Source organism: Thermothelomyces thermophilus, chromosome 5, assembly GCF_000226095.1.
Source record: "Thermothelomyces thermophilus ATCC 42464 chromosome 5, complete sequence".
Classification (NCBI taxonomy): Eukaryota; Fungi; Ascomycota; class Sordariomycetes; order Sordariales; family Chaetomiaceae; genus Thermothelomyces; species Thermothelomyces thermophilus.
Genome location: NC_016476.1, coordinates 706,476 through 731,892, shown reverse-complemented (window position 1 = coordinate 731,892; position 25,417 = coordinate 706,476). Strand labels below are relative to the sequence as shown.

Sequence of the window (25,417 nt, the reverse complement as noted above, 5' to 3'; positions counted from 1 at the left end):
GTTTCCCAACATGTGCCAAGTTTCGGGCGGCATTAATTAGCCTCGCAAGGCCCTATCCTGTTACACCATAATTAATTAGCGGCCGCGGCTCAGTCAGCAACACTCGGGCTCCCTCTCAGCATAATTTCTTATATGTCAGGCACCCTTATAATTAGTCTACCATACTGCCGTGGTTCCCTGACGGGAGCCGGTTCTCCGTTTTGGGACCCCGATAGTTCTTGATATGCTTTAGAAGGCGGAGAAACCATTCTCCTCTGCCATGCGCCACACCAGCAATATCTGAAGTAATTAACGATACAGCCACCGGAAGAAACGTGCTTCAAGGCAGTATACAAACCGTACCTCGCAACTAGGCAATAATTAGCTGAGCTGAACAATCGCATCAAGTTCCTGGAGCTTAAACGGGTTTAATTGGCTTGCCCATCGGTCCATGATTTCATGATAACAGGCATCTGCAAGTGTTTCGCGATCCAGTAACCGATCCCTTCCGTAGCAAGTAGGTCTGTAGGTAACTCAGAAGGGAGTTTCTAACCAGCACTGAAAATACCATGCTGAGAAGGAAACACATAGAGACTTGGCGATAGCTCTTGCCAGAGTTTGGTGGTTGGTCGCTGAGTTATGCTGGTCAGGAGGGCAGCACGCCCCGAGGGGGTTGTGGCGTCGATAAGCTTGTACATGTGCTCCCGTTGACTACACCAGAACATGCCCAAGGTGCATCCCCCTCCGTCATCATGAACTGAAAGTTGCAATCGGTGAATCCAAACTGTGCAGAACTGCCATTCTAGGAACTACCACCTCGAACTTCCCAAGACAATATGTGAGCACGGACTTAGAGAGATTAGAACGAGATTAGCGTCGCCCATTGAATGGTGATATGTCGTGGCAGGTTTAGTTCAAATCTCGCGAGCCAGTCCGAGTGATGCAGTACGTTGTCTACGGACGCGTCCATCATATAAGGCTGGATAAGATAAGACCTGTGGATCTGGCAAACGGGTTGGCAAACGGAGTGTTCTTTGTTCCTATCCTCTACTTATACAGAGCCAACAGGGCCAGCCAACGTAGGAAGAAGACATCGATCTTTTGAACTATTTACAACTTACCAACTTTCTTCCATCAATTGGAACCATCTTCTATCTATTAGAAACTATCTTCTATCAAATGGTAGTAGAAACTCTACTTCTAACTATCTAAAACTATTAGCACTAAAATTGTATCGTGTTAACGATTAGTTTAGTACCACTTTCGCGATAGTTACGCTCTATTTCGGCGACTTGGTAACCAAACTAAGTAATTCTATTATAACTATTATAAAATCTCTCTATTCCTGGCGACTTGGTAACTAGGGTAGTCTTCTATCTACCTCTCTAAACCTGGTGACTTAGTAACTAGTGGCTAGGCAAATCCTATATTAACCCTAGGATCCTTTCCTATAGAGGACCCTCCTAGCCCTCCTTATCCTTTAAATTCCCCTTCTAAAAAGCTATCATATAAGGAACTGTCTAACTTTGCTAAGAGCGTACTACAAAGGCATAATAAGATGCCTTATATACTATAAGTATAGGTATTAGATCCTAATGACTAACCTTAAGAAGAACCTCTATAGGAGCTAGAATTGCCACTTGGATTTGCTAACGACTACAAGCTATATTAAGCTAAACCTGACAATTTCGGCGCTAATAAGGAAACGATAAGCTAGCTAAATGGTAAGATAGATCTTTGATTTAACTAGTTAAAGGAACAAACTGACCGCTTTTCTAATAAGACTAAAGGAGCTATCTACAAATTGTCATAGTAGCTTAAGAAAAGTATAGTTAAGATAGATTATAGCTTTATAAGCTATCTAAAGGGAGTCGAAGATCGACTCTATAGCTGCCTAGAGAAGGATATACTAATAACGATAGATCTAATGTTTAATTATATCAAGGATCTGGAAATATATATATTATAGTATAGAAACGTGCTCGGCCGGATAGCAATATAGATAAAGGAAATAGTCAATACGATATATGGTTAAGATGGCGAAAACGATGATCTATTGCCTGGTTATTGGTAATCTTCCTTTGATCTTACTAGACTAAGCGTTATCGTAGAAGAAGTCTAGTAAGTTAGTAACATTACGGAAGATATATAATGTAATAGCGGTACTTTCTCTATACCTCTAAAGGGTATAGGAATTGGCTATTATTATAGTCTTAGCCACCCTAAACGTATATAGCCTTCGTATAAGATCCTATACTTTGTAACTAGTGGTGGCAGAGGCGGAGAACCGGATTCCTTGGGATCTGGCGACGATGACGCCCTATCTAACTATCGCTAACCTTTAAGAGACTAGAATCTAGGATACTGTCATGGCGCCCTGTACCCTGGTAACGGTGGCAGCGGCAACGGTAGTAGTAGTAACGTTAGTAGCGATAATAGTAACGGACGTTATAGACGTAAGTTAACGTATAATACTACTATAAGTACGTAGAGTCGCTTAGACTTTAAGATTAAGAGGGACGATATTAGCTAGTTCGATCCTTCTTTCCCTAACCTATATTCCTTAGGTATTGTTAACGATGGTAAGAATCTGGTATTTACTGACGTCTACTACTTTGCTAACCGTATTAAAACCTTCTTAGAAAGCAACCCTAACGGTAGCGTTAAGACGTAGATTCTATCTTTCTTCTAGACCCTTCTTAGTAGCCTAGCTATTATTTGGTAGACTAACGAGTTAAACGGCTCTATATATAGATAATTATACGAATAGGGTCTTTAAGCTATTATAGATCGACTGTAGGAGCGCTTTATACCTAATGCTATAACTATTACTTGTAAGTTTAACGAAGCTAGCCTACGTCTAAAGGATATCGCGAAGGACGAGTAAGCGCTTAGTTTCTTTATATAGAAGATGCTTTATTAGGTACGCTCGATATATATACTTAATAAATATAACGATAACTAATAAGGCGTTATAGTTTAAGTCTAGTTAGCTATAGACTTCTATATTAAGTAGTATTTAGATCCTCCTTAGTAATACTCTTTACTTAAGACCTATATATAGTATATCAAGTAGTCTCGATCTATCGTTCCAGCGGCTGCTCTTAACTGCTACCCTTATCTAGAGAAGAAGATATCTATAGATAGTAAGCCGAAATACCTAAAGGCTAAAGACCGCCCTTATAAGCCGGTACGCTATAACGCTAATCAACCGTGCTAGTTCGGCTATAGATATAACAAGTCGCTAAGATACGACTAGCATAACTATAGATTTAAACGTAACCATAGGTTTGATCGCGATCGCGGATTTGACTATAATTACAACTAGGATCACTACGACCAGGATTACTATAATTAGGATCACCGTAAGTAGGGCAATTGTAGCTAAAAGCAGGTTAGATTTAGCAAGGACAACCACTAGTAAAAGGAATATCGCGACCGTACCTACTTTACTAAAGAAGCTAGTAATAGCTCCGAGCCGGATTAATCTGACACGTAGTTAGCTAAAAGCGCCCCTAAATCTAAATCTAGATCTAGATCTTTAGGTAGCGATACTAGTATCACGTACCTCGTTTTAGATTCGTAGCTTACCTACTATAAGTGCTATAAGTCCTTTAGCTTGTAAATCGAACTATATACCTACATCAAGCGATACCATAAAACTAGCCCTCTTCCTTCTGTCTATAACTATAAAGCTAATCTTACGGACCTAGCTTACCGTACCTATAGTTTCTATAATACCACTATAGAATTGCGAAACGCTCTTCTGGCACTTGAAATCCTATAAGGATACAAAATCTGGTAACGTTCGCCGCCTGGCGGATCCTTCTACTTCAAAGGAGTTGTCAGACCTACCTACTTTGCCGCCAGAAAACGGGTACTAAGCTTTGGACGCGCTAACTACGTTACTAACGGATACTATGGTAAAAGCATACTAGGTTAAAGACGTACCTCCTAGGCGTATGCCTGACCGCTATGGTTTACTACTAGGATATACCTATCTACGTGTTAGGGTATACTACGAACCTATGGATTGTAAAGCCGTAGAAGTGTACCTAGATCCTAGTGCTAGCCACTCCATTATTAACTATACATTTCTATAACGTTTAAACTACTAGATCGAACGATATAAAGGCAAAGTTAAGGGCGTAGGAAACGCTATATTAAGCCTTAACAAATAGGTGTCCTTCGATATCTATTTACTAGGTATAGAAAACGGCACTCCTACCTTAGTTAAGTTTACCTATACAGTGTAGGTTGTTAACTCTCTAGCACCGAATCTTCTAATAGGTAACGAATTCCTAGATTTATATAACACGAATATTAACTATTATTATAAGGAAGTTAAATTATAGTTATTTAACTTCTGTCTTCCTTTTTCCATATACGTGTACTCTATACCCTATATATAGAAGGTCAAAACTACTCGCGAAATCACTCTCCTACCTAACTAATAGGCAATAGTGCCCATTAAGTATAAGCCTCTTCCGACAGGTCGCGCCTTCATGTTTAACTTAGCTTATATAGCCGTCTATAACTTTGTCATAGATACGAAGACCTTAAAGGTGGTACCTATCGAAAACACTATATAGGGAACGTTACATATCTCAAAGAGGTACCCTATCGGAAGGATCGAAGAAATGGAAGACAGTAACTACTTTGCCTGTTCGTGGAATACCGCTTTCTACGTGGTGGTAATCGCTATTGCCATTTTAACGACAGCTACACCTGCTATAGCAATAGACGTTGACCCTACGAAAATCGCTAATTAGTACGACGTTATACTAGTCAACGCTTCCTTTGATTTAAACTACTATTCGAGTGTAATCCTCGAAGGCTGTTATATCCCTATAAAGCTACTTATTATAACCGCTAACGACTCGACCATCGTAGATAACGTAAATCTAGGTACTTCTGTTAGCAACTTCGTCTTCTAACTTACTTAGTAATCTCAACCTTTTCCATCGTAGGATATTTCGCCAGAAGCGATCCTAGGAGCTAACGACGTTCCTAGTAAAGCAGAACATAAGCTATATATGCCTAAGAAGCATTCTACACTAGGATTAAAGATATCCGGCTCCCTACCTAAGATCGTCATAGATAACAGCGTCTATATATACGCTAGCGACGTAAAACTAGCCAAGAAGTTCGCTAACTTAGTCAATAGATTTCTATAACTCTAGAACGACTGTCACGAGCCAACCATATACCGTGACCCGGTGGGGTGCAGCAGGCTGAATGAGCTACCAATCAAGAAGGGCACGAAGCGAGGCTAACATGGGATCACTAGGGAGTACGGGCTACCACAGGCGAACAATTGCCAAAAGGGAAAGATAGCAGAGGATAGCTAGCTACTAAAGGCGATCTAAGGACAGGATAGAAAGAGACTATAAGCGATCGACAGAAGTATATATACATATAGATAGTCACTCGTTATAGTGGACTCTAGGAGTTTACTAGTGGTAACAATTACAATCATAGTACTTATACTAAGTATTGCTAATTACTATAAGAGATAACTCTAAGTATTATTATAAACCCTTTGGCTTTACCAAATCCCTTAGACGACCTATACGCTTGTCCTGCTTCACCTACCTCTGTCTAGACCCTTTTAGAAGAAGTCTAAGTTAGGTTCGTCATACATTGTTACCACTCCCTTTGTTCTGTCATAATTTAGAACGGAGGTGACTTCGACCTTAACATTGATACGGCTATTAACGTTACGGCCGAATAGCTACTTACTTAGCTTAGTTAACTCTAGTAGTAGATCTAGGAGTTAGACCAGAGAGACAAGGCTACTTAAGCTCGAATTAAGGAACTTGAGAACCATAAAAAGTACTCGCAGAAGTTAGTTAATAAGGCCTATGCCAAAATCGAGACGCTCGAGACTGCTAAAGCGAAGCGTATCAAGATCGAACTACCTAGCAAATATAGAGGAACCAAGGAGGATCTTGTAGGATTCCTGACAAACCTCTAATCCTACTTCTAGCTTAATGACGACAAGTTTCCGGATGATAAAGCCAAAGTCCTTTATATAGCTACGAGACTAGAGGGCAAGGCACTTAGATGGTTCGAGCCTATATAGAATGACTACTTCACTGAGGAGGATAAAGACGACTAAGATACATTTATATAGGCAGTCTTCCGATCTTATGACCGTTTCGAAGAAGAGCTTTAGAAGGTTTTTAATGATAAAGATAAGAAGATTTATATGTAAGAAAGACTTACCAATCTCTAATAGACCAAGTTAATAGCCTCCTATACCATATAGTTTAGACAGGACATGCTTAAGTCTTAGCTTAACGACAAGGCATTAATATAACTATTCTATAATAGCTTAAAGGAAAAGGTCAAGGACAAGCTATATAAGTACGATTAGCCTAAGACTCTAGACAAATACATCGTACAGGCTATTAGGATCAATGATCGACTCTATATATAAGAGCAGTAGAAACAAGGTCAAATAAACAGAACCATAGTTAAGGCTAATAACAAGAAAAAGCAAGCGTACGTTAGTACCTTGTATAGGACGTATCCCGGAGCTATAGATATAGATATAGCATAGAAGCAGGACTAGAAGAAGACAACCAAAGACAAGTCTAATGTTACCTACTATAACTACGGAAAGAAAGGGCACTATAAGCAAGAATATTAAAGCCCGAAGAAAGAGTAGAAGATAGTCCCTAGAAAGGAAATTACGACTATTGACAAAACTACCAAGGACGTTATCAAAGTAGCGGCTACGAGCTATAAAGACAAGGATAGTAATATAGATAGTCTCGGATATGACGGCGATAGTAAAGACGAATAAATACCAAACTCCGAACTGGTCACTGTAGACCTAGAGATAGGTCTTGCTAAATGGGATATAGTAGAAGAATATGTATTGCTAGTTTCGATTCTCCTAGCCTTGAGGCAGTAGGGCTTCACAGTTATATAGAGGCGGGATAGATCGTAGACAACCGATACCTAAGGAATTGAAAGACCTAGACCTAATGTTCTATTCCTCTAGGAATGAATCGAATAGTACCGTAACGAAGTTTTTTGGCTTAATATAGAGCTATATAAATAGGATAGGCGCTTAATTCGACTTGCCTAATAGAGCGATAGAATGAGGGACGAAATAAGGGAACTCTAATGTATCGTAAAAACTATTAAAGGAAAATAGCCTATGATATATAATAGGCCTAATAGCTACACCGAGTATCTTGACAGCTAATAACTTAGTAACGACATATAGGACCTAAAATACTAGTTTATATACGCAAATCGTGGAAAGGACGAACATATATAGGAAAGCTACTAGAAAAAACACTCCTATGTTAGCACTAGAGTATCTACAGTCTATATACAATAGGAAGGATTCGGGAAAGAATTCTAATACCTCCTAGGCGACGCTATATGACTATACCCTCGATACAAGGCATATATACAAGTGCCTTGGTTCCAGTGTGTAGCATACGAATGCCGATACTACTTCCGCGACAAATTCGAAAACAATCACTAGCCGACCTGACAAGGAAATGAGGACGGAAGCTTACGCCCTATAGAATAGGTTTACAATATAGGAAATAGAGCAGCCGAATTACTCTGGAAAATCGAAGCCTGTGATCTAGAAAGCATTATAATAGTTCTAAGACGAGCCTAGCCTAGGTACTGTAGAATAGGACAAGACACGTAGGACTTATGTTAGAGTAACGATTACCTCTATCACGCGGACGAAAAGAAATCGCAAATTTGGGAGCTTTAGATAAAGCTATAGTATATACAATAGAAAGTAGAATAGACCTAATAGTAGGAAGCTATAAGCACTTAATAGCTTACAGAAATAAGTACGATCGACAAAGCCGCTATTAGCCGAACGACCGAAGAGGTTAGCACTGACCTAGGAAACGGGTCAGGGCCCTTCGAAGGGCCCAGAAACTATTAACGCCTATGTAGCGGCAAATAGTAGCGTAGTATAGGAGGGACTAGCGTAAGAGACCACTATATCAAGACCTCCCGGCAGAAACATAGGAAATCGCCGCAATCTTTAGACGACGGTGGCAAGACAAGCGATTATAGATAATAGCATAGTAGAAACAGCATGAAATGCTTACACTAGTAGATAGTAGAGTAGAGATAAATCTAATTTCGCTAACACTTATAAATTAGCTATAGATACCCTAGAGAATGAAGCAGAAGCATAGTATAGTCAAAGGGCTATTTCCGACGTAATAGGTATATAAGGAGACTAAACTAATTAATATTACTATAGTAGGAAAGACTATAATAGTCGTATTTAACATTATAGACATAGGTAACGACAAAGATATAATATTAGGGTTACTATAGTATAAAGACTATAACTTAGACATTAGCTAGAAGAATAGTAGCTACCTATAACCCTAAATAGAGTCGTATTTAACTAGCAAGATAGGGAGCATATAAGGATCACGAGCAGACGATGCTTAAGGGAAGGCATATCCTACAGATCTACCGCAAGAGACAGACAGTAGCAGGCAGACTACTACAGACTCTAGAAGAGGCAGTATAACGACATCGATATCGCGACAAGAGGAACGAGCTAAACCGCTGATAGCTATTCTCTTCGTTAACGAATGTAGAGCATTATAATTAGAGTAATAGGTTAAGACAGGAGAAATCGCTAGCATTGCTATAGATAGAACCAAGTTTGTATACTACTAGAAAACCGAGAGACGAGACAAGACTAGGGAAGTACCAAAGGAATACGAAGGACACCTAGCATTCGAACCGAAATATCTAGAAGGATTACCAGAACACGGCCTATAGGATTATAAGATTAAGCTTAAGGAAGGAGCACGATTAAAGTTCTTTAAGATTTACTATACGAACCAGATATAGAATAAAGAACTTAAGCGATATTTAGAGGAGAACCTTTGAAGAGGATATATCTGCCTGTCGATATCGCTAGCAGGCTACTTAATCCTGTTTATACCTAAGAAAGATAGAAAGCTATAGTTATACGTCGACTATCGGCAACTTAATAAACAGACCGTGAAAAACTGATACCCGTTACTACTAATCTTATAGCTCCGAGATTAGTTAACAGGAGCCTAATATTTTACGCGTCTTGACTTGCCATCGGCCTATAACTATATACGGATTAAAGAAGGCGACGAGTAGAAAACGGCCTTTAGGATACCCTATAGCCACTATAAGTACCTCGTCATGCTATTCGGACTTACAAACGCACTAGTAACGTTCTAAGCCCTAATTGATTAAGCTATCCGACCCTTTCTTGACAAATTTACGGTATATTATCTTGATAATATACTTATCTTCTCTAAGACAATAGATAAATACTAGAAGCATGTAAAAGTAGTGCTAGACGTGCTATACGTATATAAGCTATTAGTTAACAAGGAAAAGAGTAAATTCCATGTTAGGAAGATAGTCTTTTTGGGATACAAGATATCCCTAGGACAAATTCAGATAGAACCTTTAAAGGTTAAAGCTATCAAGAATTGGCTATAACTAACGTTAGTTACGGAAGTACGAAGCTTTATTAGATTTACAAACTTCTACCAGATGTTTATCAAGAACTTTAGAGCGATCGTACGACCTTTACACGAACTTACTAGGAAGAACGCTAAATTCCAATGGGAAGAGTAATACAAGTAAGCATTTATATAGATCTATAATGCCATTACTAAAGATCTAGTACTAGTACTACCAGACCCTAAGAAACTATTCAAGGTAGAAACGGACGCTTTAGACTATGCCATCAGAAGACAATTAGGATAACGAGATAGACAAGGAAAGCTATATCCTATAGCCTTCTTTTCAAAGAAGCTTGATAGACTATGTCTTAATTATCCGATCTACAACAAGGAACTACTTACGATTGTCAAAGCTTTTAAGGAATGGCAACTATACCTTAGCGGCACGATTAAACCGGTACAAGTATATATAGATTACAAGAACCTATAATACTTCATGACGACAAAGGAGCTTAACAGATGATAAATACGATAGGTAGAATTCCTCGTAGAATTTAACTTTAAGATCCATTATAAGAAGGATAAAGAGAACGTACAAGTAGATATCTTAAGTCAATAAACGGATTACACGGAAGGATAAATAGGAACGATACTACTGTTATTCAAGGAACGGACAGACGGAACGCTATATTACGAAGCGTAGATACCCGTAGAAGATGATCTACTCGACTCGTTCCTAGAATACTATATAATCTTTCGAGAAGAAAGGATTAACGAGGCATAGTATTAAGCAGTACCTAGAATAGTAGTACCTAACGGAGTAGAAGAAAAAGATAGGAAACTCTAGTACCGAGGCAAAGCATACATCTACAACAAAGATTAACAGCTACGGATGATTCGAGAACTCTACAAGTCGAAACTCGGAGGATACAAAGGAGTTATAAAGACTGTTATATAAGTCAAGAAACACTACGACTTTCCATAGTTAACGGCACAAGTTAAGGAAGTCGTACGGAACTATAATATCCATAATCGGAGCAAAACGGCACGATATAAGCCATATAGGCTACTTTAGCCACTACTAATAGCTGACAAACCATAGAGTTTAGTTACAATAGACTTTATCACGAAGCTGCCAGAATCCAAGGACATAGCTATAGGAGTAACCTATAATAGTATTCTTACTATAGTAGATCGCCTGACTAAGTAGGTATACTTCTTTCCTTACAAGGAGTCCTAGATAGCGGAACAGTTAGCAGATGTAATCTATCGGCAAGTTACATTAGTACATGCTTAGCCGCAGGAATAGATTACCGACAGAGATACGAAGTTTGCGTTAAAGTTCTAGTAAGCGTTAATGTAACGATTAGGCGTTAATAGCAAGCTATTAATAGCATATCACCTATAGACTAACAGACAAACGGAGCGACTAAACCAAGTTATCAAGTAATATCTCCGTTCTTACGTCAACTACTAGTAAAATGACTAGGTTATATTATTACTAATAGTATAACTTGCTTATAATATAACGCTAACGGAAACAACTAAAGTCACACTGTTCTTCGCGAACTACAGATATAAAACAGACCTTAGGCAAGGACCAGAGGTTACAATGCCGAGAGCAGCAGTCAAAGCGGAACAAATGTACGCACTATATAAAAAGCTTAAAAAGGAACTCGAATTTGTCAGGACCAGAATGAAGAATTACTATAACAAACATAGGCTCAAAGGACCTTGCCTAGAGAGGGGAGACAAAGTCTACCTAATCGTACGAAACTTACGAACCAAACGACCAAGCATAAAGCTAGACTTTAAGAAGGTCAGACCCTTTATTATCAAAGAACGAATTTCGATATCTAACTACCGACTATCGTTACTATCATCTATACGACTATAGATAGATGTTTTTTATATTTCACTTCTCAAACCAGTACCAAAGAACGCTAAGGTTGCTATATATATTGAAGCAGAGGACGAAGAAGAAGAATAGGACGTCAAAGAAATTCTAGATTTATATATTATTAATAGGGAACTATAGTATCTAGTTAAATGGCTCGATTTTGGACTAGAAGATAACTTATAGGAACCTATTAAAAACCTAAATTGCCCTAAGAAACTAGAGCAGTTCTACTAGCGGAATCCTAACTAGCTATAAGAACTAGCTCTAAAGCCCATTCCCTAATAGAAAAAGAAGGGAACCTGCTAGAATTAGGACTAGAATCTAACCCGATCAACTCCTAATTAAGCACGTCAAAAGTACCTAACACCTGAGCCTAACCTGTGAGGGTCTGCGTCTCCGATATCGGCAGAGGGGTATCTAATTCTTCCTCCTCCTCTAGACGAGCTACGCCACGACGAAAAACTTCGGTACCACGATCGCGCAGAGATTGCTATAAACGACGTAATCGACTTAAACGGCTTAGCGTCTAAGTAAGCAACGCCTTGGTCTTAGCAATCTCTTTCGAAACCTTCTCCTGCTCCGACAAATTCGAAAGGACTAAGACAGTTAGTAACCTAAGGCTATGAAGGAAAATAACAAGGAACCTATAGGCATCTGCGATGTTTGGACTACTATACTTCTTGCCTATATAAATACAATTTTAACACTTGTTCAAACCTTCTATCATCATATAACACTTCTATAGCTTCGCATTCTAATAACGCTTACAAGGCATAGCGACTTCGTAACCCTCTTACTTAATTTTGATCGCAATGGCGTGTCGTTTACGTTTGAGATCGCGACGATTCCTAGGAATACGATTAGCTATAGCAAAAGGAAGTTAGCAGAAGAAGGACATTACCTATTAAGAAAAGGGGGTGTTAGTAGTATTTGAAACAAGTCATAAGAAGCTTTCGGGTCGAAAGCCCTGAAGAGGGGGCATCGTGTCACAAGCCAACCATATACCGCAACCCGGTAGGGTACAGCAGGCTAAATGAGCCACCAATCAAGAAGGGCACAAAGCGAGGCTGACATGGGATCGCTAGGGAGCGCAGGCTACCACGGGTAAACAATTGCCAAAAGGGAAAGATAGCAGAGGATAGCTAGCTACTAAAGGTGATCTAAGGACAGGATAGAAGGGGACTATAAGCGATCGACAGAAGTATATATACATGTAGATAGTCACTCGTTATGGTGGACTCTGGGAGTTCACTAGTGGTAACAATTATAATTATAGTACTTATACCAAGCATTGCTAATTACTGTGAGAGATAACTCTAAGTGTTGTTGTAAACCCTTTGGCTTCACCGAATCCCTTAGACGACCTGTACGCTTGTCCCGCTTCACCTACCTCCGTCTGGACCCTTTCAGAAGAAGTCTGAGTTGGGTTCGTCACAACGACGCTAGTCTAATTAATATTCTATAGAATGAGTAGATGAAAGTGCCACTTGTAGAAGGCTAGTAACATTAGAAAGTACGCTCCTGTGTGTACCTGTTAAGCTAGAGGGACAGGGAAGTCTTAGATAAAACCTTTGACGCCCTCTATCAATAGGGCAAATTGCGGTTCGCGAAGGACGTCACTCCTTTTGCCTATCCTGTTTTCGTTGTCTAGTATACCGTCAAGGGAGTTACTAAGGGCCGTGTTATTATCGATCTATATAGTTTGAACAAGGTTACTATTTCTAATAACTACCTATTACTACTATAGTTAAAGATCATTACAGCTCTATATAGGAAGAAATTCATTATAGTAATTGACATAACGTCGTTTTTCTATTAATTTGGTATATATCTTTTATATCGTGACAGGTTTACGCTAATCAGCCCTTACGGTCTGGAACAGCCGATTATAGCGCTTATAGGATATCGTAACTTGCCTATATATATATAACGGTTTATAGACCAGTTGTTATAACCGTATTCTTTCTACTATTATACATTTATTAACGATATCGTTATCTTCTTAGATATAGCCGAGGATTATATACGGTATTTAAAGACTATTTTCAATCTATTTCGCAAGAAGAATATTGCTATCTCGCCTACTAAGTTATATATCGGCTACCTAAATGTAGAACTACTTGGCTTTCGTGTAGATAGTCTTAGCCTTATTAATACGGATTAGTATATTAAAGCGTTTAAATAGTTATTCTTTCTATATACGTTAAAAGCACTAGAACAGTACTTAGGTACTACTAGTTTCCTATAACACTTGATTCTATACTATACAAAGATCGCTAAGCCACTCTAGAAACGCAAGACTAACCTGCTTACGTATAGCCGAAAAACCGGTGAACTAGAAATTGGCAACCGTACCCAGAGGATAGGCTACTATAGCCGTACTTTCTTTGAGCTAACCAAGCAAGAAAAAGCGTCCTTTGCCGCCCTATAGAAGGCCATTTGTCACGAAAACCCAATAATTCTCTACCACTTCAATCCTAACAAGCAGCTATATATTTAACTCGACGGCTATTTAGAATACGGATTTGGCGTTATAGTCTTCTATACTTACGACGGATACGACTAGCGCCCGGGTAATCCTATCCTAGCTAACCAAGTGCTGCCGGTTATGTTCCTAAGCCGCCTATTAACGAAGGCTAAAATGCGATACAGACCTTCCGAATGGGAAGTCGCTTATTTGGTATAGGTAATTTATAAACTACGTACGATGGTCTATTTAGCGTATATACTAGTCATCGTTCTAACTAACTATACCACTATACGTAGTATTATAGAACAAACTAATCTAGATATGAGTTTAACCGACTATACTAACCATTGCCTAATTAACGTATCTATCTACCTATTATAGTACGACCTCAAAGTCTACTACCTACCTAGAAGACTTAACTTCGTACCGGACGCCTTAAGCAGATTAAGAGCCTTAGAGGACCCCGAACCTTCCAAACGACCAGATAGATTAGCTATACTTGACGACGTCTGGTTTACCTTCGCCAAGGCGCGGATAGATCCTAAACTTAAGGCAAAGTTTGTTAACGGTTATAAGGCTGATGCTAAGTATACTACTATTATAGACGATTTGAAAAATAACCGCGTGGATAGGACCGTCGACGATAAGGGCATCGCTATTTTTTCGTGCCGCGGGCTGCTGTTTATCCTAATTGACGAGCTCCTCTACTACATTTGCCTAGATAGTATATACGCGCTATATGTTCTGTCGAGCCTTGTGTAATATATCCTAAGCTTAGCTTACGATAAGAAGCATTACTTCGGAACTAATAGAATGATATACAACTTACGTAGCATTGTGATCGATAGAAAAACTAGGTATATATAGGACTATATAAAGTACTACCCTATCTATCAAGTTAATACTACCGATTGTAATCTTCCTATAGGCGACTACTAGCTAATTTGTCTATTAGATATATTACCTATATAAGTAATTACTATCGACTTTATAGTAGCGTTACTATTAGTCCTATTAGCTAGAATGCTATAGTATTTAAACAGATATAATAAGTTTGATTTAATGATAACTATATCTTGCAAATCGTCTAAACGAACGCTCCTTATACCTAGCTACTCTAACTATACCACTATGGACTAGGGCTATATATTAATGTAATAACTGCTCCTATCTAACTAGGGAGTACTAACCGCTGTTATATCTGACCATGACCATAAATTTATATCCGAGCTATAGATTAGTATATGGAAAGCGTTAGGCACGAAGCTATTAATAACTACTGTATACTACCTATAGGGAGACGGTCTTACAAAGCGAAAGAACTAAACGGTAGAAATCGCTCTACGCTTCTTCGTCTATAAGAAACCAGATGACAATTAGACTACTATACTTCCGTAGCTCTAGTAGCATTTGAATAGCGTATACGCTGCTTCTGTTAGCGTATCTCCATATAAGCTGCTATATGGTTTTAAACCAGCTAGATCGCTAGAAGCGTTAACAGCGCCGTCGAAAACGGCTTAGGATATCCTAGTCCTACGCGAATATCTACGCCAAGACGCCCAGATGGCAATGGACTTTGCAGCGGCCCACGCCAAACGCGGATACGACGCTAGCCACCGTGACATCGAATTCAAGCCAGGCGACCGAGTATATCTACGCCTCTACTATGGTTACTACTTACCCGGACGGCCGTCGCCTAAACTATCCTAATAGTACGCTAGACCTTTTAAAGTCGTTAAACGCGTTAGCCGCCTAGTATACTATCTTCGACTACCGCCGAATATAGACATCTATCTTATAATATCTATAGTATAGCTATCGCCTACTCCTCCCGGAACCGACCTGTACGACTACGCTATACCACCTCCTAACCCTATTAAGGACAGCTATACTAATAGCGGTTTAGAATCCGGAGACGAGTACGAGCTCGAACGTATTTAAAACTATAAGCTTATACGTGATAAATATAAGTATCTGGTCAAATGGAAAGGACTCGGCTACGAATATAATATATAGAAGACCAACTTCTAGCTACGCTACGTACGTAAGTTGGTTAACGAATACTAGGCACGTTAAGGAGGTTAACCTACTACAGCTTAAGTAATGTAAGGCAAATGCCTATATAGACGCCCTTGTAAGAAGGCATTAAAGACTCCCCTAGAAGGAGCTGTAGATAGAAGACGCCAGAGTAGGGCCGTAGGTAGCTAAGAGGAAGACATATAGGATACTATAATAGTGGGATAACGCTACTACTTTCTATTATAATATTACTATAGAAAGAAAGCGCGTTTGAGAGCTATTTAGAGCTGTAGTGTAGGCATTGCGTTTTTTCTTCTGGGCAAGGGACTTGATATAGTACGTTGTCTACAGACGCGTCTATTATATAAGGCTAGATAAGATAAGGCCTGTAGATCTAGTAAACGGGTTAGCAAATAGAGTGTTCTTTGTTCCTATCCTCTACTTATATAGAGCCAATAGGGCTAGCTAACGTAGGAAGAAGATATCGATCTTTTGAACTATTTATAACTTACTAACCTTCTTCTATCAATTGGAACTATCTTCTATCTATTGGAAACCATCTTCTATTACCAAGTACCTTACCAATGTTAGCCAAGGCAAGGGTTAGGAAAATAAGGTACTCTCTAGCCGTTGTTTAAGTCAGACCCCCTATCAACGGAATAACCTATCAATAGAACACTTGGCAAAGCTTGGCACCAATACCTATACATTATCTTTAACTATATATACTATAATCTGTTTAACTAACTACAATATAGGAAGCCACTGATTCTATACTTTCTAAGCCGCTTTCTTTGGTTACAGAGTCCTCTATACGGCCGGCTTCAATCTACGCCTGATAGACCTATTTAATTGTAGCGAACTACTAGTTTAGATCCGTAACTACCCTCTTCCTCTTCGACGGCCGAACTGCTTCTAACTATGCCTTTAGAGCTTCGTTTTCCTGGTATAACCGAGCTAATTCAAAGTTCTTCTGGTCGAACGCTTTTTCAACCTTCCGAAGTAAAAGCCTATATATAGAAGGGTACTAATTTTAAGTGACTAGGTTGGTTAGCTGACTATACATATTTAATTTCCTCCATAGCGTATAGAATACTAGTTTGATAGCTACTTTTAATAGCTAGGAGTATTAAATAGGTTCCGAACTCTAGATTAGTACTGACTATTCGTTGGGATTGACTATATTATTAGAAGTATTAGAATTTTCTAATAATAGCCTATTTATTAGGGGTTTAGCTATATAAACTAGCTATAACCCTAATGCCCTCTATCTTGCTTTAATATTCTGGGCTATAATAGCCTCTTTCCAAGCCCTTACAATGCATTTAATCATTAACTACTTGCCTAGGACTATCAAATCGGTCTAGGAAGTTATATTATTAAGGAGCTTCTAGTAAGTATACTTTAAGGGGGAAAAGACTAACAAGTCTAATAGTTAGAGGATATATAAGGTATATAAAGGTAAAAAGAGTAACTAGACGTTATTCTTAAAACATACCTATATGAAATCCTTAGTTATATGGCTATTATAACCATCTAATATAAGGAGTTATCGTTATAAAAGATCTTATAGCTATATATAGGGGATAAATATCTCTTATAGCCATTCTAACGTAATAGTATTATTAGTCTAGCCTATTTTAGTTACTATAAACTTCTAGTCCTTTAATTCCGTTTTATCAATAGGAAACTACTATTATTAAAGACTCTTACCCTTAAAGATAATAATTAGAGGGAGTAATATCCCTATTACTAAGATATACTTAATGAATAAAGTCTAGGCATATAAACTAGGGACCTTTCGTTAAATTATATATATTTTAGCATTTCTAACTACTAGACCGTTAATTCCCTACCCTTCTATAATACTATATTCGTTATAGTTCTAATGGTTAGCTAATAGGATATCCTTAATAGCTAGATAACTTAGTTATAGCTACTAATTACATATAACTAAGTTAGTTATACTATTAATATAGACTAATTCTATCTTATAGGCTTAGTAGGTTTTAAGAATAAGGTCTCTATAAAGAAATCAGGCTATCTAGTCTTTTCCGACTATTATATAGCTAGCTCTTTATATCTAGAGAATATAGCTAGCAAATTCCTTAATTTGCAAATAGGTTAGTAGAAGACCTAAGGCAGCTTAGATTAATATCTACTAGGTAAGCTATTCTTCTTATACCTAACTAAGAGACTAACACGGTTCGGCTATAATTAAACGTATTTAACTGCCTTAGATACGGTTAAATTAAGGTAGTAGTTAGAATTCCGAATTCCTAGCTAATACTTCGAATTAAAGAGCAAGTATTGTAGTATTTTGTAACCGTATCCTGTAAATCTTGTTTAGTATAAGCCATCTTTGACTGTTAAATATACCTACGAAGTTCGAAGTGGTTTGAGAAAAAGTTAGGCAAGTTGTGGTAGATTGAAGTGGTTGGGTTGAAGTTGCGGTGTGGGCTTGGCATGTGTTCCATTGATGGGTTGTTCCGTTGATGGGGGGTTCGACTTATGGTTGGACTTCACTTTCAGAGTACCTATATAGCCAAATTATCGGAGAGATATTGCTGAGTTTAAAACATTGGTCACTAGCACGTGGAAGGATTTGAACCAAGCCCTCATAGTTAACAGGCGCGGATAGCAGCCTTTAGAAGTCTGGCGTAATTAGCTGGAAGAAAGCTGTTTTATAACACCCCATGTTACTAAGCAGGTTCGGAAAAAGCGCGGTTATGGGAGTAGTAAGCTTCAGCAGTTGTTCTTCTAATCGGTCCTTATTTAGTTCTAACGCCCTTTCTCTTCGACTTGCACCGCGCGGTTTCCGAAGTGAGGTATTTGACACTACTTCGAATCTGCTATTCCTTGGGCCGAGATTCAAAAGCAAGGCACGGTAATGTCCAATTTCCTGATGTTGTGGGGTGGCTGACACTGTCTTGATGCTCGGCAGAATGCGTCATTGAAGAGGGAAGAGGGAGCAGCTGCGGCTGCGAGGATCTACTGCCACCACCGTGAGGGAGTTATAACAACGACTTAATAAACCGAGCCCAGGTCGGGAAACATTCTAACTACGCCGATACACGAATCGGGAATGAAACCGAAATAGCGCTTCCTGGAACCGCGGAAAAGGGCTGAACGACCGCGGGCCCAGCTTGCTTGATGGGAGAAAGGCACCTTAGCGCGATCCGCACCTCATCGCCTGCTTAATATACATAGGGTAATACCAGGGCATGCTCGACCCAGCGAAATACGTCTGGTTTCCGGCCATAGCTGCTGGGGAAGTTTCCGAAAATTCGATAGAACAGAGAAGCAGCATCAGGAGGTATAGTACCGGTAACGATTTACCCTTTTTGAGACGCCGGGTGTGTGATAGTAACGGGATTCCGGCCAATGGCGCTTTAAGACAGCCATCGGCCTGGACCGAATGAAGAAGGATGCTGTGATCGTCAGAGGCGGTGGGCTTTCCGTTTTTATCTTGCGTCCATTCCCATTTGTAGGGCGACCGGTACCATCCATGGATGTCCACGGCCCTTCCCGGCGCAGCGGGATATATCGGGAACTGCAAGGGACCATTGCAACGTCCAGGCGCCAAGAAAGGACCTTGCGGGGAGCATTAGCGAGCCGCGATGCTCCAGACTGTCGGAACCGCTCCATGAAGGACCTTGGCCTCCATTTAGGGCTTACCGAGCCGTTGGAGGCTCATGGTGCTAGTCGACCTCCTTCGTGGACGTTTGAAGAGATTGCGAACTCCCAAGGCTCCCTTTTGGTCGCTTGTGGCCGTGATGGGGGCGCCTGGCTCCGAGAAGCGGCTTTTCCCACCTCGCCCGCCACCGGCTCTGCCGCTCTTTGCCGGTCTCGCTTGGCAACCAACCTGAATTCTTCGCAGGCCCCGGTGCCTCGAGTGATGTCATTTGTCTGCCTCCGAAACCCGGATCGTTCTGCCGGCTTTTCGTCTCAATTTATCCACGGTCCAATGCCTAAACGAGGAGCGGGGCAATGGTGGAAGAAACCAAAAGAGCAAATTTAGTTGCAGATCAAGTCGAAGGCTGTGGAATCTCTGTCCATGAATTCCTCACACTTGCTGCTCCGAGACTAGTGGGCCCCAGCGACAAGACGGAGGAGCGGGAAGAGCACCCGGCGAGGTGCGCATTCGGGGGATTTTGCACTTTCTCCCGCTCCTGCCATCTGACTGGCTGCTGGGTTTGGCAGGGGCCTTCTGTGTGCCAGTGCATGCATTTGCAAATGTGGCCGTTCTCCCCAAAATCAGAGCGCTTGTCACACAATATTAATTTTACCTCCTTTTGAACTCGCATCTCCAATGAGAGAATCAGAACGCGTCTCAACAATACTGCCAGCGGTTTTCAGATTGATTCATCCACAGCTGCTGTATAACTCACAGTTAGGGGCCTGCGCGCCCTCCCTCCCCGGCATGTGCAAGGAAGGAGTGGGGGCCCCCTCGGGGTCCACTCCACATCAGACTCTCCCGTCTCGCCCACCTGTTCCCCACTGCGTGGATGTCACGGAATCTGCAGAGTGCGTGCACAGGTTCAAGCATCAACAAACCAACCCCAACGGCCTTCGTCGGCTAGCGGCTTGTCGGGTAATCCGGCGGGCCAATTGTCCATGGTCTCTCCCAGAAAGGGAGACTTTGGAAATTGCAGGCATAGTGCAATGAAGAGGCCAGCTGACCAGAGAGATGCCTGCCGCTGAGCTTCCCAATCGTCGCCTTTTTGCGCCGGTTCGCCCGGTTCTGAGAAGCCAAGACAACCTAGAACGCATCCGAGGGCTCGTCAATGTCAAAAAGGGGAGCGGTGAGACTTATCTTTTCTTCCAAAACCAATTCTCCCGGTCGAGCGCCCCTGCAGATGAAATTGTGGGTTTGTTGGGACGCGCTTGCATTGCAGGTTGTGGTCAGCTGCCAGTGAGAAGGCGCGGGTTACAACCTTGTGCCTCCTGGGTCGCCGCCGAGCCCGTGTTGCCCAGAGTATTGACTCCTCCGGCTTCCGATTCCCGCAAGCCGCGAATGATTGAACAATTGAAAGTAACGGCTTACCCAGCGCGCGTGGCTCGACATGCGACCACCGGCACTTTCTTCCATTTTTATTTTTATTTTTTTTGTTTTTTTATTATAATTTTACCTCGTCTTCACCCTGTGGGTACATCCCTGAGAGAGAATAAAAATAATAGATTCCAAGCAAACAGGACAGGCTTGGGACTACGGACTCTGTCACATACTCCTCTACTATTATCTTTGCCCCTGATCCCATCTGTCCTCACTGCAACAACACCGACATGAGGAAAGAAGGCTCGCTTCTCTATCCCTCTAACAATGGGGCCCGCTACGAGCTGACGAGCCCAACGGCCATGCCCAAGGCCGGCGGCTTCCTGTGGAACCAAAAGATGATGATCCAAATCACCTGCCGCGGATATGCCACTGCACAATTCATGCAGCCGGAGCCGGCAAAGTATGCCTACGCACCCAACATTGAAGCCAAGACCTTCATGCAGCCGGAGCCGAACTACTATGCCCACCACCCGGGCCGGTTCGTCTACATCAAGGACCTCGAGACGGGCCAGCTCTTCTCGGCGCCATATGAGCCAGTCCGGGCGACGGCAGACCGATTCGTCTTTTCCGTCGGCAAGACCGATGTCGCCTGGGTGGTCGAGCACATGGGCATCCGCGTCGAGATGGTCATGGGCTTGCCGACACATGACGTCGCCGAGCTGTGGACCATCAAGGTGACCAACATCTCCGGCCGCTCTCGCAGAATCAGTGTCACGCCCTACTTCCCCATCGGCTACATGTCATGGATGAACCAGTTCGCCGAATGGAGCGAGGACCTGGTCGGCGTCGTTGCCAGCTGCATTACCCCGTACCAGAAGGCCGCCGACTACTTCAAGAACAAGTACTTGAAGGACAAGACATACTTCTTGTGCGAGACGCCGCCAGACTCGTGGGATGCCAATCAACAGGCCTTTGAGGGCGAGGGCGGGCTCCACAACCCCTCCGCTCTGCAGGAGCCGAAGCTGACTTGCAGGGATGCTCGATACGAGACGCCCACGGCCGCCGTCCAATACCGCATCGAGCTTAATGCCGGCGAGGAGAGCGAGTACCGATTCCTGTTCGGTCCTGCCTACGACGAGGCCGAGATCCGCACCATGCGCTCGCGCTACCTGAGCAAGGAGGCCTTCCTGCGGACGGCCGACGAGTATGCCGCCTACATGGAGCGGGGGCGCGGTTGCTTGCGCATCGAGACGCCCGACAAGGAGCTCGACAACTTTGTCAACAACTGGCTGCCCCGCCAGGTCTACTACCACGGCGACGTCAACCGTTTGACCACCGATCCCCAGACGCGAAACTACCTGCAGGACAACATGGGCATGAACTACATCAGGCCCGAGGTGTCGCGCAGGGCCTTGATCACGGCCCTTTCGCAGCAGGAGGCCAGCGGCGCCATGCCGGACGGCATCTTGCTCGCCGAGGGCGCCGAGCTCAAGTACATCAACCAGATCCCTCACACCGACCATTGCGTGTGGCTGCCTCTGACGCTCGAGGTGTACCTGTCCGAGACGGGGGACTACGGGCTGCTGAAGGAGCGCATCCGGACCGAGAACGGCGACAACTTCACCGTCTTTGAGCGCCTGTGCCGCGCCATGGACTTCCTCCTGAAGCTGCGTGACGAGCGAGGGCTCAGCTACATCGCCCAGGGCGACTGGTGCGACCCCATGAACATGGTCGGCTACAGGGGCAAGGGCGTGTCGGGCTGGCTGACGATCGCCACCGCCTTCGCGCTCAAGCTCTGGGCCGGCGTCTGCGAGCACGAGGGCGCCACCGAGCTGGCAGAGCGCTTCCGCGCGGGCGCCGACGAGTGCAACGCCGCAGCCAACAAGTACCTCTGGGACGGCGACTGGTTCGCGCGCGGCATCACCGACGACAACGTCGTCTTCGGCATTAAGAAGGACCTCGAGGGCCGCATCTGGCTCAACCCGCAATCCTTCGCCATCCTCAGCGGCGCCGCCAGCCGGGAGCAGGTCTCGAGAATGTTGCCGGAGATCGACGCCCAGCTCGACACCCCCTACGGCGTCGTCATGTTCGCGCCACCCTTCACCAAGATGCGCGAGGACATTGGCCGCGTGACGCAGAAGGCGGTCGGGTCGGCGGAGAACGGCGCCGTGTACAACCACGCCAGCGTCTTCTATGTCCACAGCCTGTACCGGCTCGGGGGGCAGCAGGACCGCGCCTATAAGCACCTCCGCCAGCTGATCCCCGGCCCCAGCGAGGCCGACTACCGCCAGCGCGGCCAGCTGCCTATCTTCCTGCCCAACTACTACCGCGGCGGCTGGCACCAGTTCCCCCGGACGGCCGGCCGGTCCAGCCAGCTCTTCAACACGGGTACCTCCTCGTGGGCCTACCGCTGCGTCATCGAGGGGTTGTGCGGGCTCCGCGGCGAAGCCGACGGTCTGGTTGTCCGGCCCCAGCTGCCCAGCGGCTGGGACGCCATCAAGGTGACACGCGAGTTCCGCGGCGCCACCTTCCGCTTGGACGTCCGCCGCGCCGACGTCCAGGACGTTGTCGTCAGCGTCGGCGGCAAGACCCTGCCGCAGCCCAAGATCACCGAGTTCAAGGCTGGTGAGACGTATCAAGTTTCGGTTCTGGTGCCTCAGTAGGCGCTAGATAGTTTTCTCTTTTTTTTTTCTACTTCTTTTTTTCCTGTTCCTTTTTCTTCCCCTGTGGAGGGGCCAACAAAAGGGTTTTGGTGGCTTGTGTGCTTTTTGGAGGATACCACGGATTCACTCATTTCTCATTAATTCGTCAGGGTCGGCATTTTTGTTTAAAGGAATTGGCACTCCCCGCTCTTTTTCTTCGTGTCTCTAGAAAACGCCCAAACAGGACACCTTCGCTTGGTGGGACCAAGCAAAAGTGTCAGATCGAAGAGGAGGGCAACCTCGCGATTGGTTTGGTCACAACGACTGCTACGTCTCCATGTGAGCATCCGGGTGGCGGTCTTTTGCTTGTTCTACCATTTGAACCGGCGGCTCTCGCTGAAATCAAGTTGTTTTTTCCGGGTCCGGGTCCCGCATCGGGAGGGTCGGCAGTTCGCGACAATCCTATTCTCTAAGGCGGCTCTGACCTGTTTCGCATCAGAGTTACCGCTAACCGGCTGGCTGCGGCTCTTGTGCCCTTGCGGTAATTAATTAACCGCCTGGATGTCGCCATAGTAACGTTGAGGTGAGCAACTTTTATGCGTACTGCCTCAGACGCAGTTTCTCCTCAGCCCCGGGCCTTTACCGGACTTCCACGATGTTGCATCTCCGCAAGACATGCAAAGTCTCGGGATCCTACGTTAGATGCGGCCCTTACCATCCATGACAGCGCGCATATTCGCCCCTGTTTGCTATTTATGTCCTCTGCCCATCCCAGGGCAAATCGATGGAACATCCCCCCTCACCTTTCTGAGCCGTCGCTGCATGAGATTATGCACTTGTGGCCCAATCATTCCTGTTGCTTAAGACATAGGCAGGTATATCGACCAACGAAACGAGGGCAACCCTTTTTGAACCGCAATTCTTAGCACGTCCCACCTAACATAACATCTAGGGGCTGGAGTTTTAGACAACTCGCCGGAAGATGATTCCGAAAAGTAGATCTTGAACGTCTTTGGTTCGTACAATAAACATCACGTGTTAGAGTTTTGCGAATGCTTTGGCTTGATTACCGGTTGAGCCACACCGTTCTCTAGGACAGTCATCGGGATCCCATGCGCCCACAAATGATGGAAGAAGATGGGGGTGCTTGGGATCAAGTTTGGTTATTCAGGAACTCTTGTGGTATTTCCTGGGAAGACAGGTACGTCAATAATTACCTCACTGATGATCTAGCAGGGATCCAAGGAACGGCGCCGAGTTGTCGCTCCTTTGAGCGAACGCATATACCGAGCATCGACGGTTCAAAGTCCCCAGATCAATAGAGAGCGTCATACCCCTTCTTGCCTCAATTACTTTGCCTAGATGATTTCTAGGGTCATACCTGGCCGACGAGTCATGGGTTGACAGTTATGTAAGGTAGTGCCAATAATGTAGGCGCTGAGAGTTGAGGCAGAAGGCCCGAGAGCCCTCACCGCTCATGGTGTCAGCCAAACGTCATATTAAGAAACGATTTCATAAAGTTCAGTTACGACGATCATTTACAGTCCTAGAACGTCGAGCGCTCACACATAAATACCTTGCCGTACATACCCGAGAGCTTGGGTCAAGTGGATGCATGAGTATGGTTCTGGCGCGATGGAAAGGAGAAGGCGAGTTATTATTTCCTGGATCTTGTCGCCCTCGAACGTGCAATCCTCCTAACCAAACCATGAAGATTCGTAGTATTAGGAATCATACGCTCTTCCCTCAAGACCATGGAAAGAAGAGACGGTACCGCTAATTAGTATTAATAATTACTATGTTAGAACGCTCTGATGCGGCACCGACATTCTAGATGAACGAAATGACTCGTTTGGGATCCCAAAGCGTCACGGAACTCGGACGACCCGCCTTCTTCAACTCTTAATCCGATATACATGCTATTCCTGTCGTCACAGATTCCCG

At 43.3% G+C, this 25,417-nt stretch overlaps 2 protein-coding genes across 2 annotated transcripts; both read left to right on the top strand.

Annotated features, from left to right (window-relative positions):
- Positions 1 to 13,300: 13,300 nt before the first annotated feature.
- MYCTH_2067066 (uncharacterized protein) lies at positions 13,301 to 13,507 on the top strand (the record flags this gene model as incomplete). The annotated part of the gene is made up of 1 exon (XM_003664802.1): positions 13,301 to 13,507. A coding segment is annotated over one exon (207 nt), but the record flags the coding sequence as incomplete, so codon positions are not given.
- A 7,420-nt stretch (positions 13,508 to 20,927) lies between these two features.
- MYCTH_2308030 (glycoside hydrolase family 94 protein) lies at positions 20,928 to 23,576 on the top strand. The gene has a single exon (XM_003664801.1). It carries the CDS (start codon positions 21,119 to 21,121, stop codon positions 23,492 to 23,494), a length of 2,376 nt encoding a protein of 791 aa, XP_003664849.1. The 5' UTR covers positions 20,928 to 21,118; the 3' UTR covers positions 23,495 to 23,576.
- Positions 23,577 to 25,417: the final 1,841 nt, after the last annotated feature.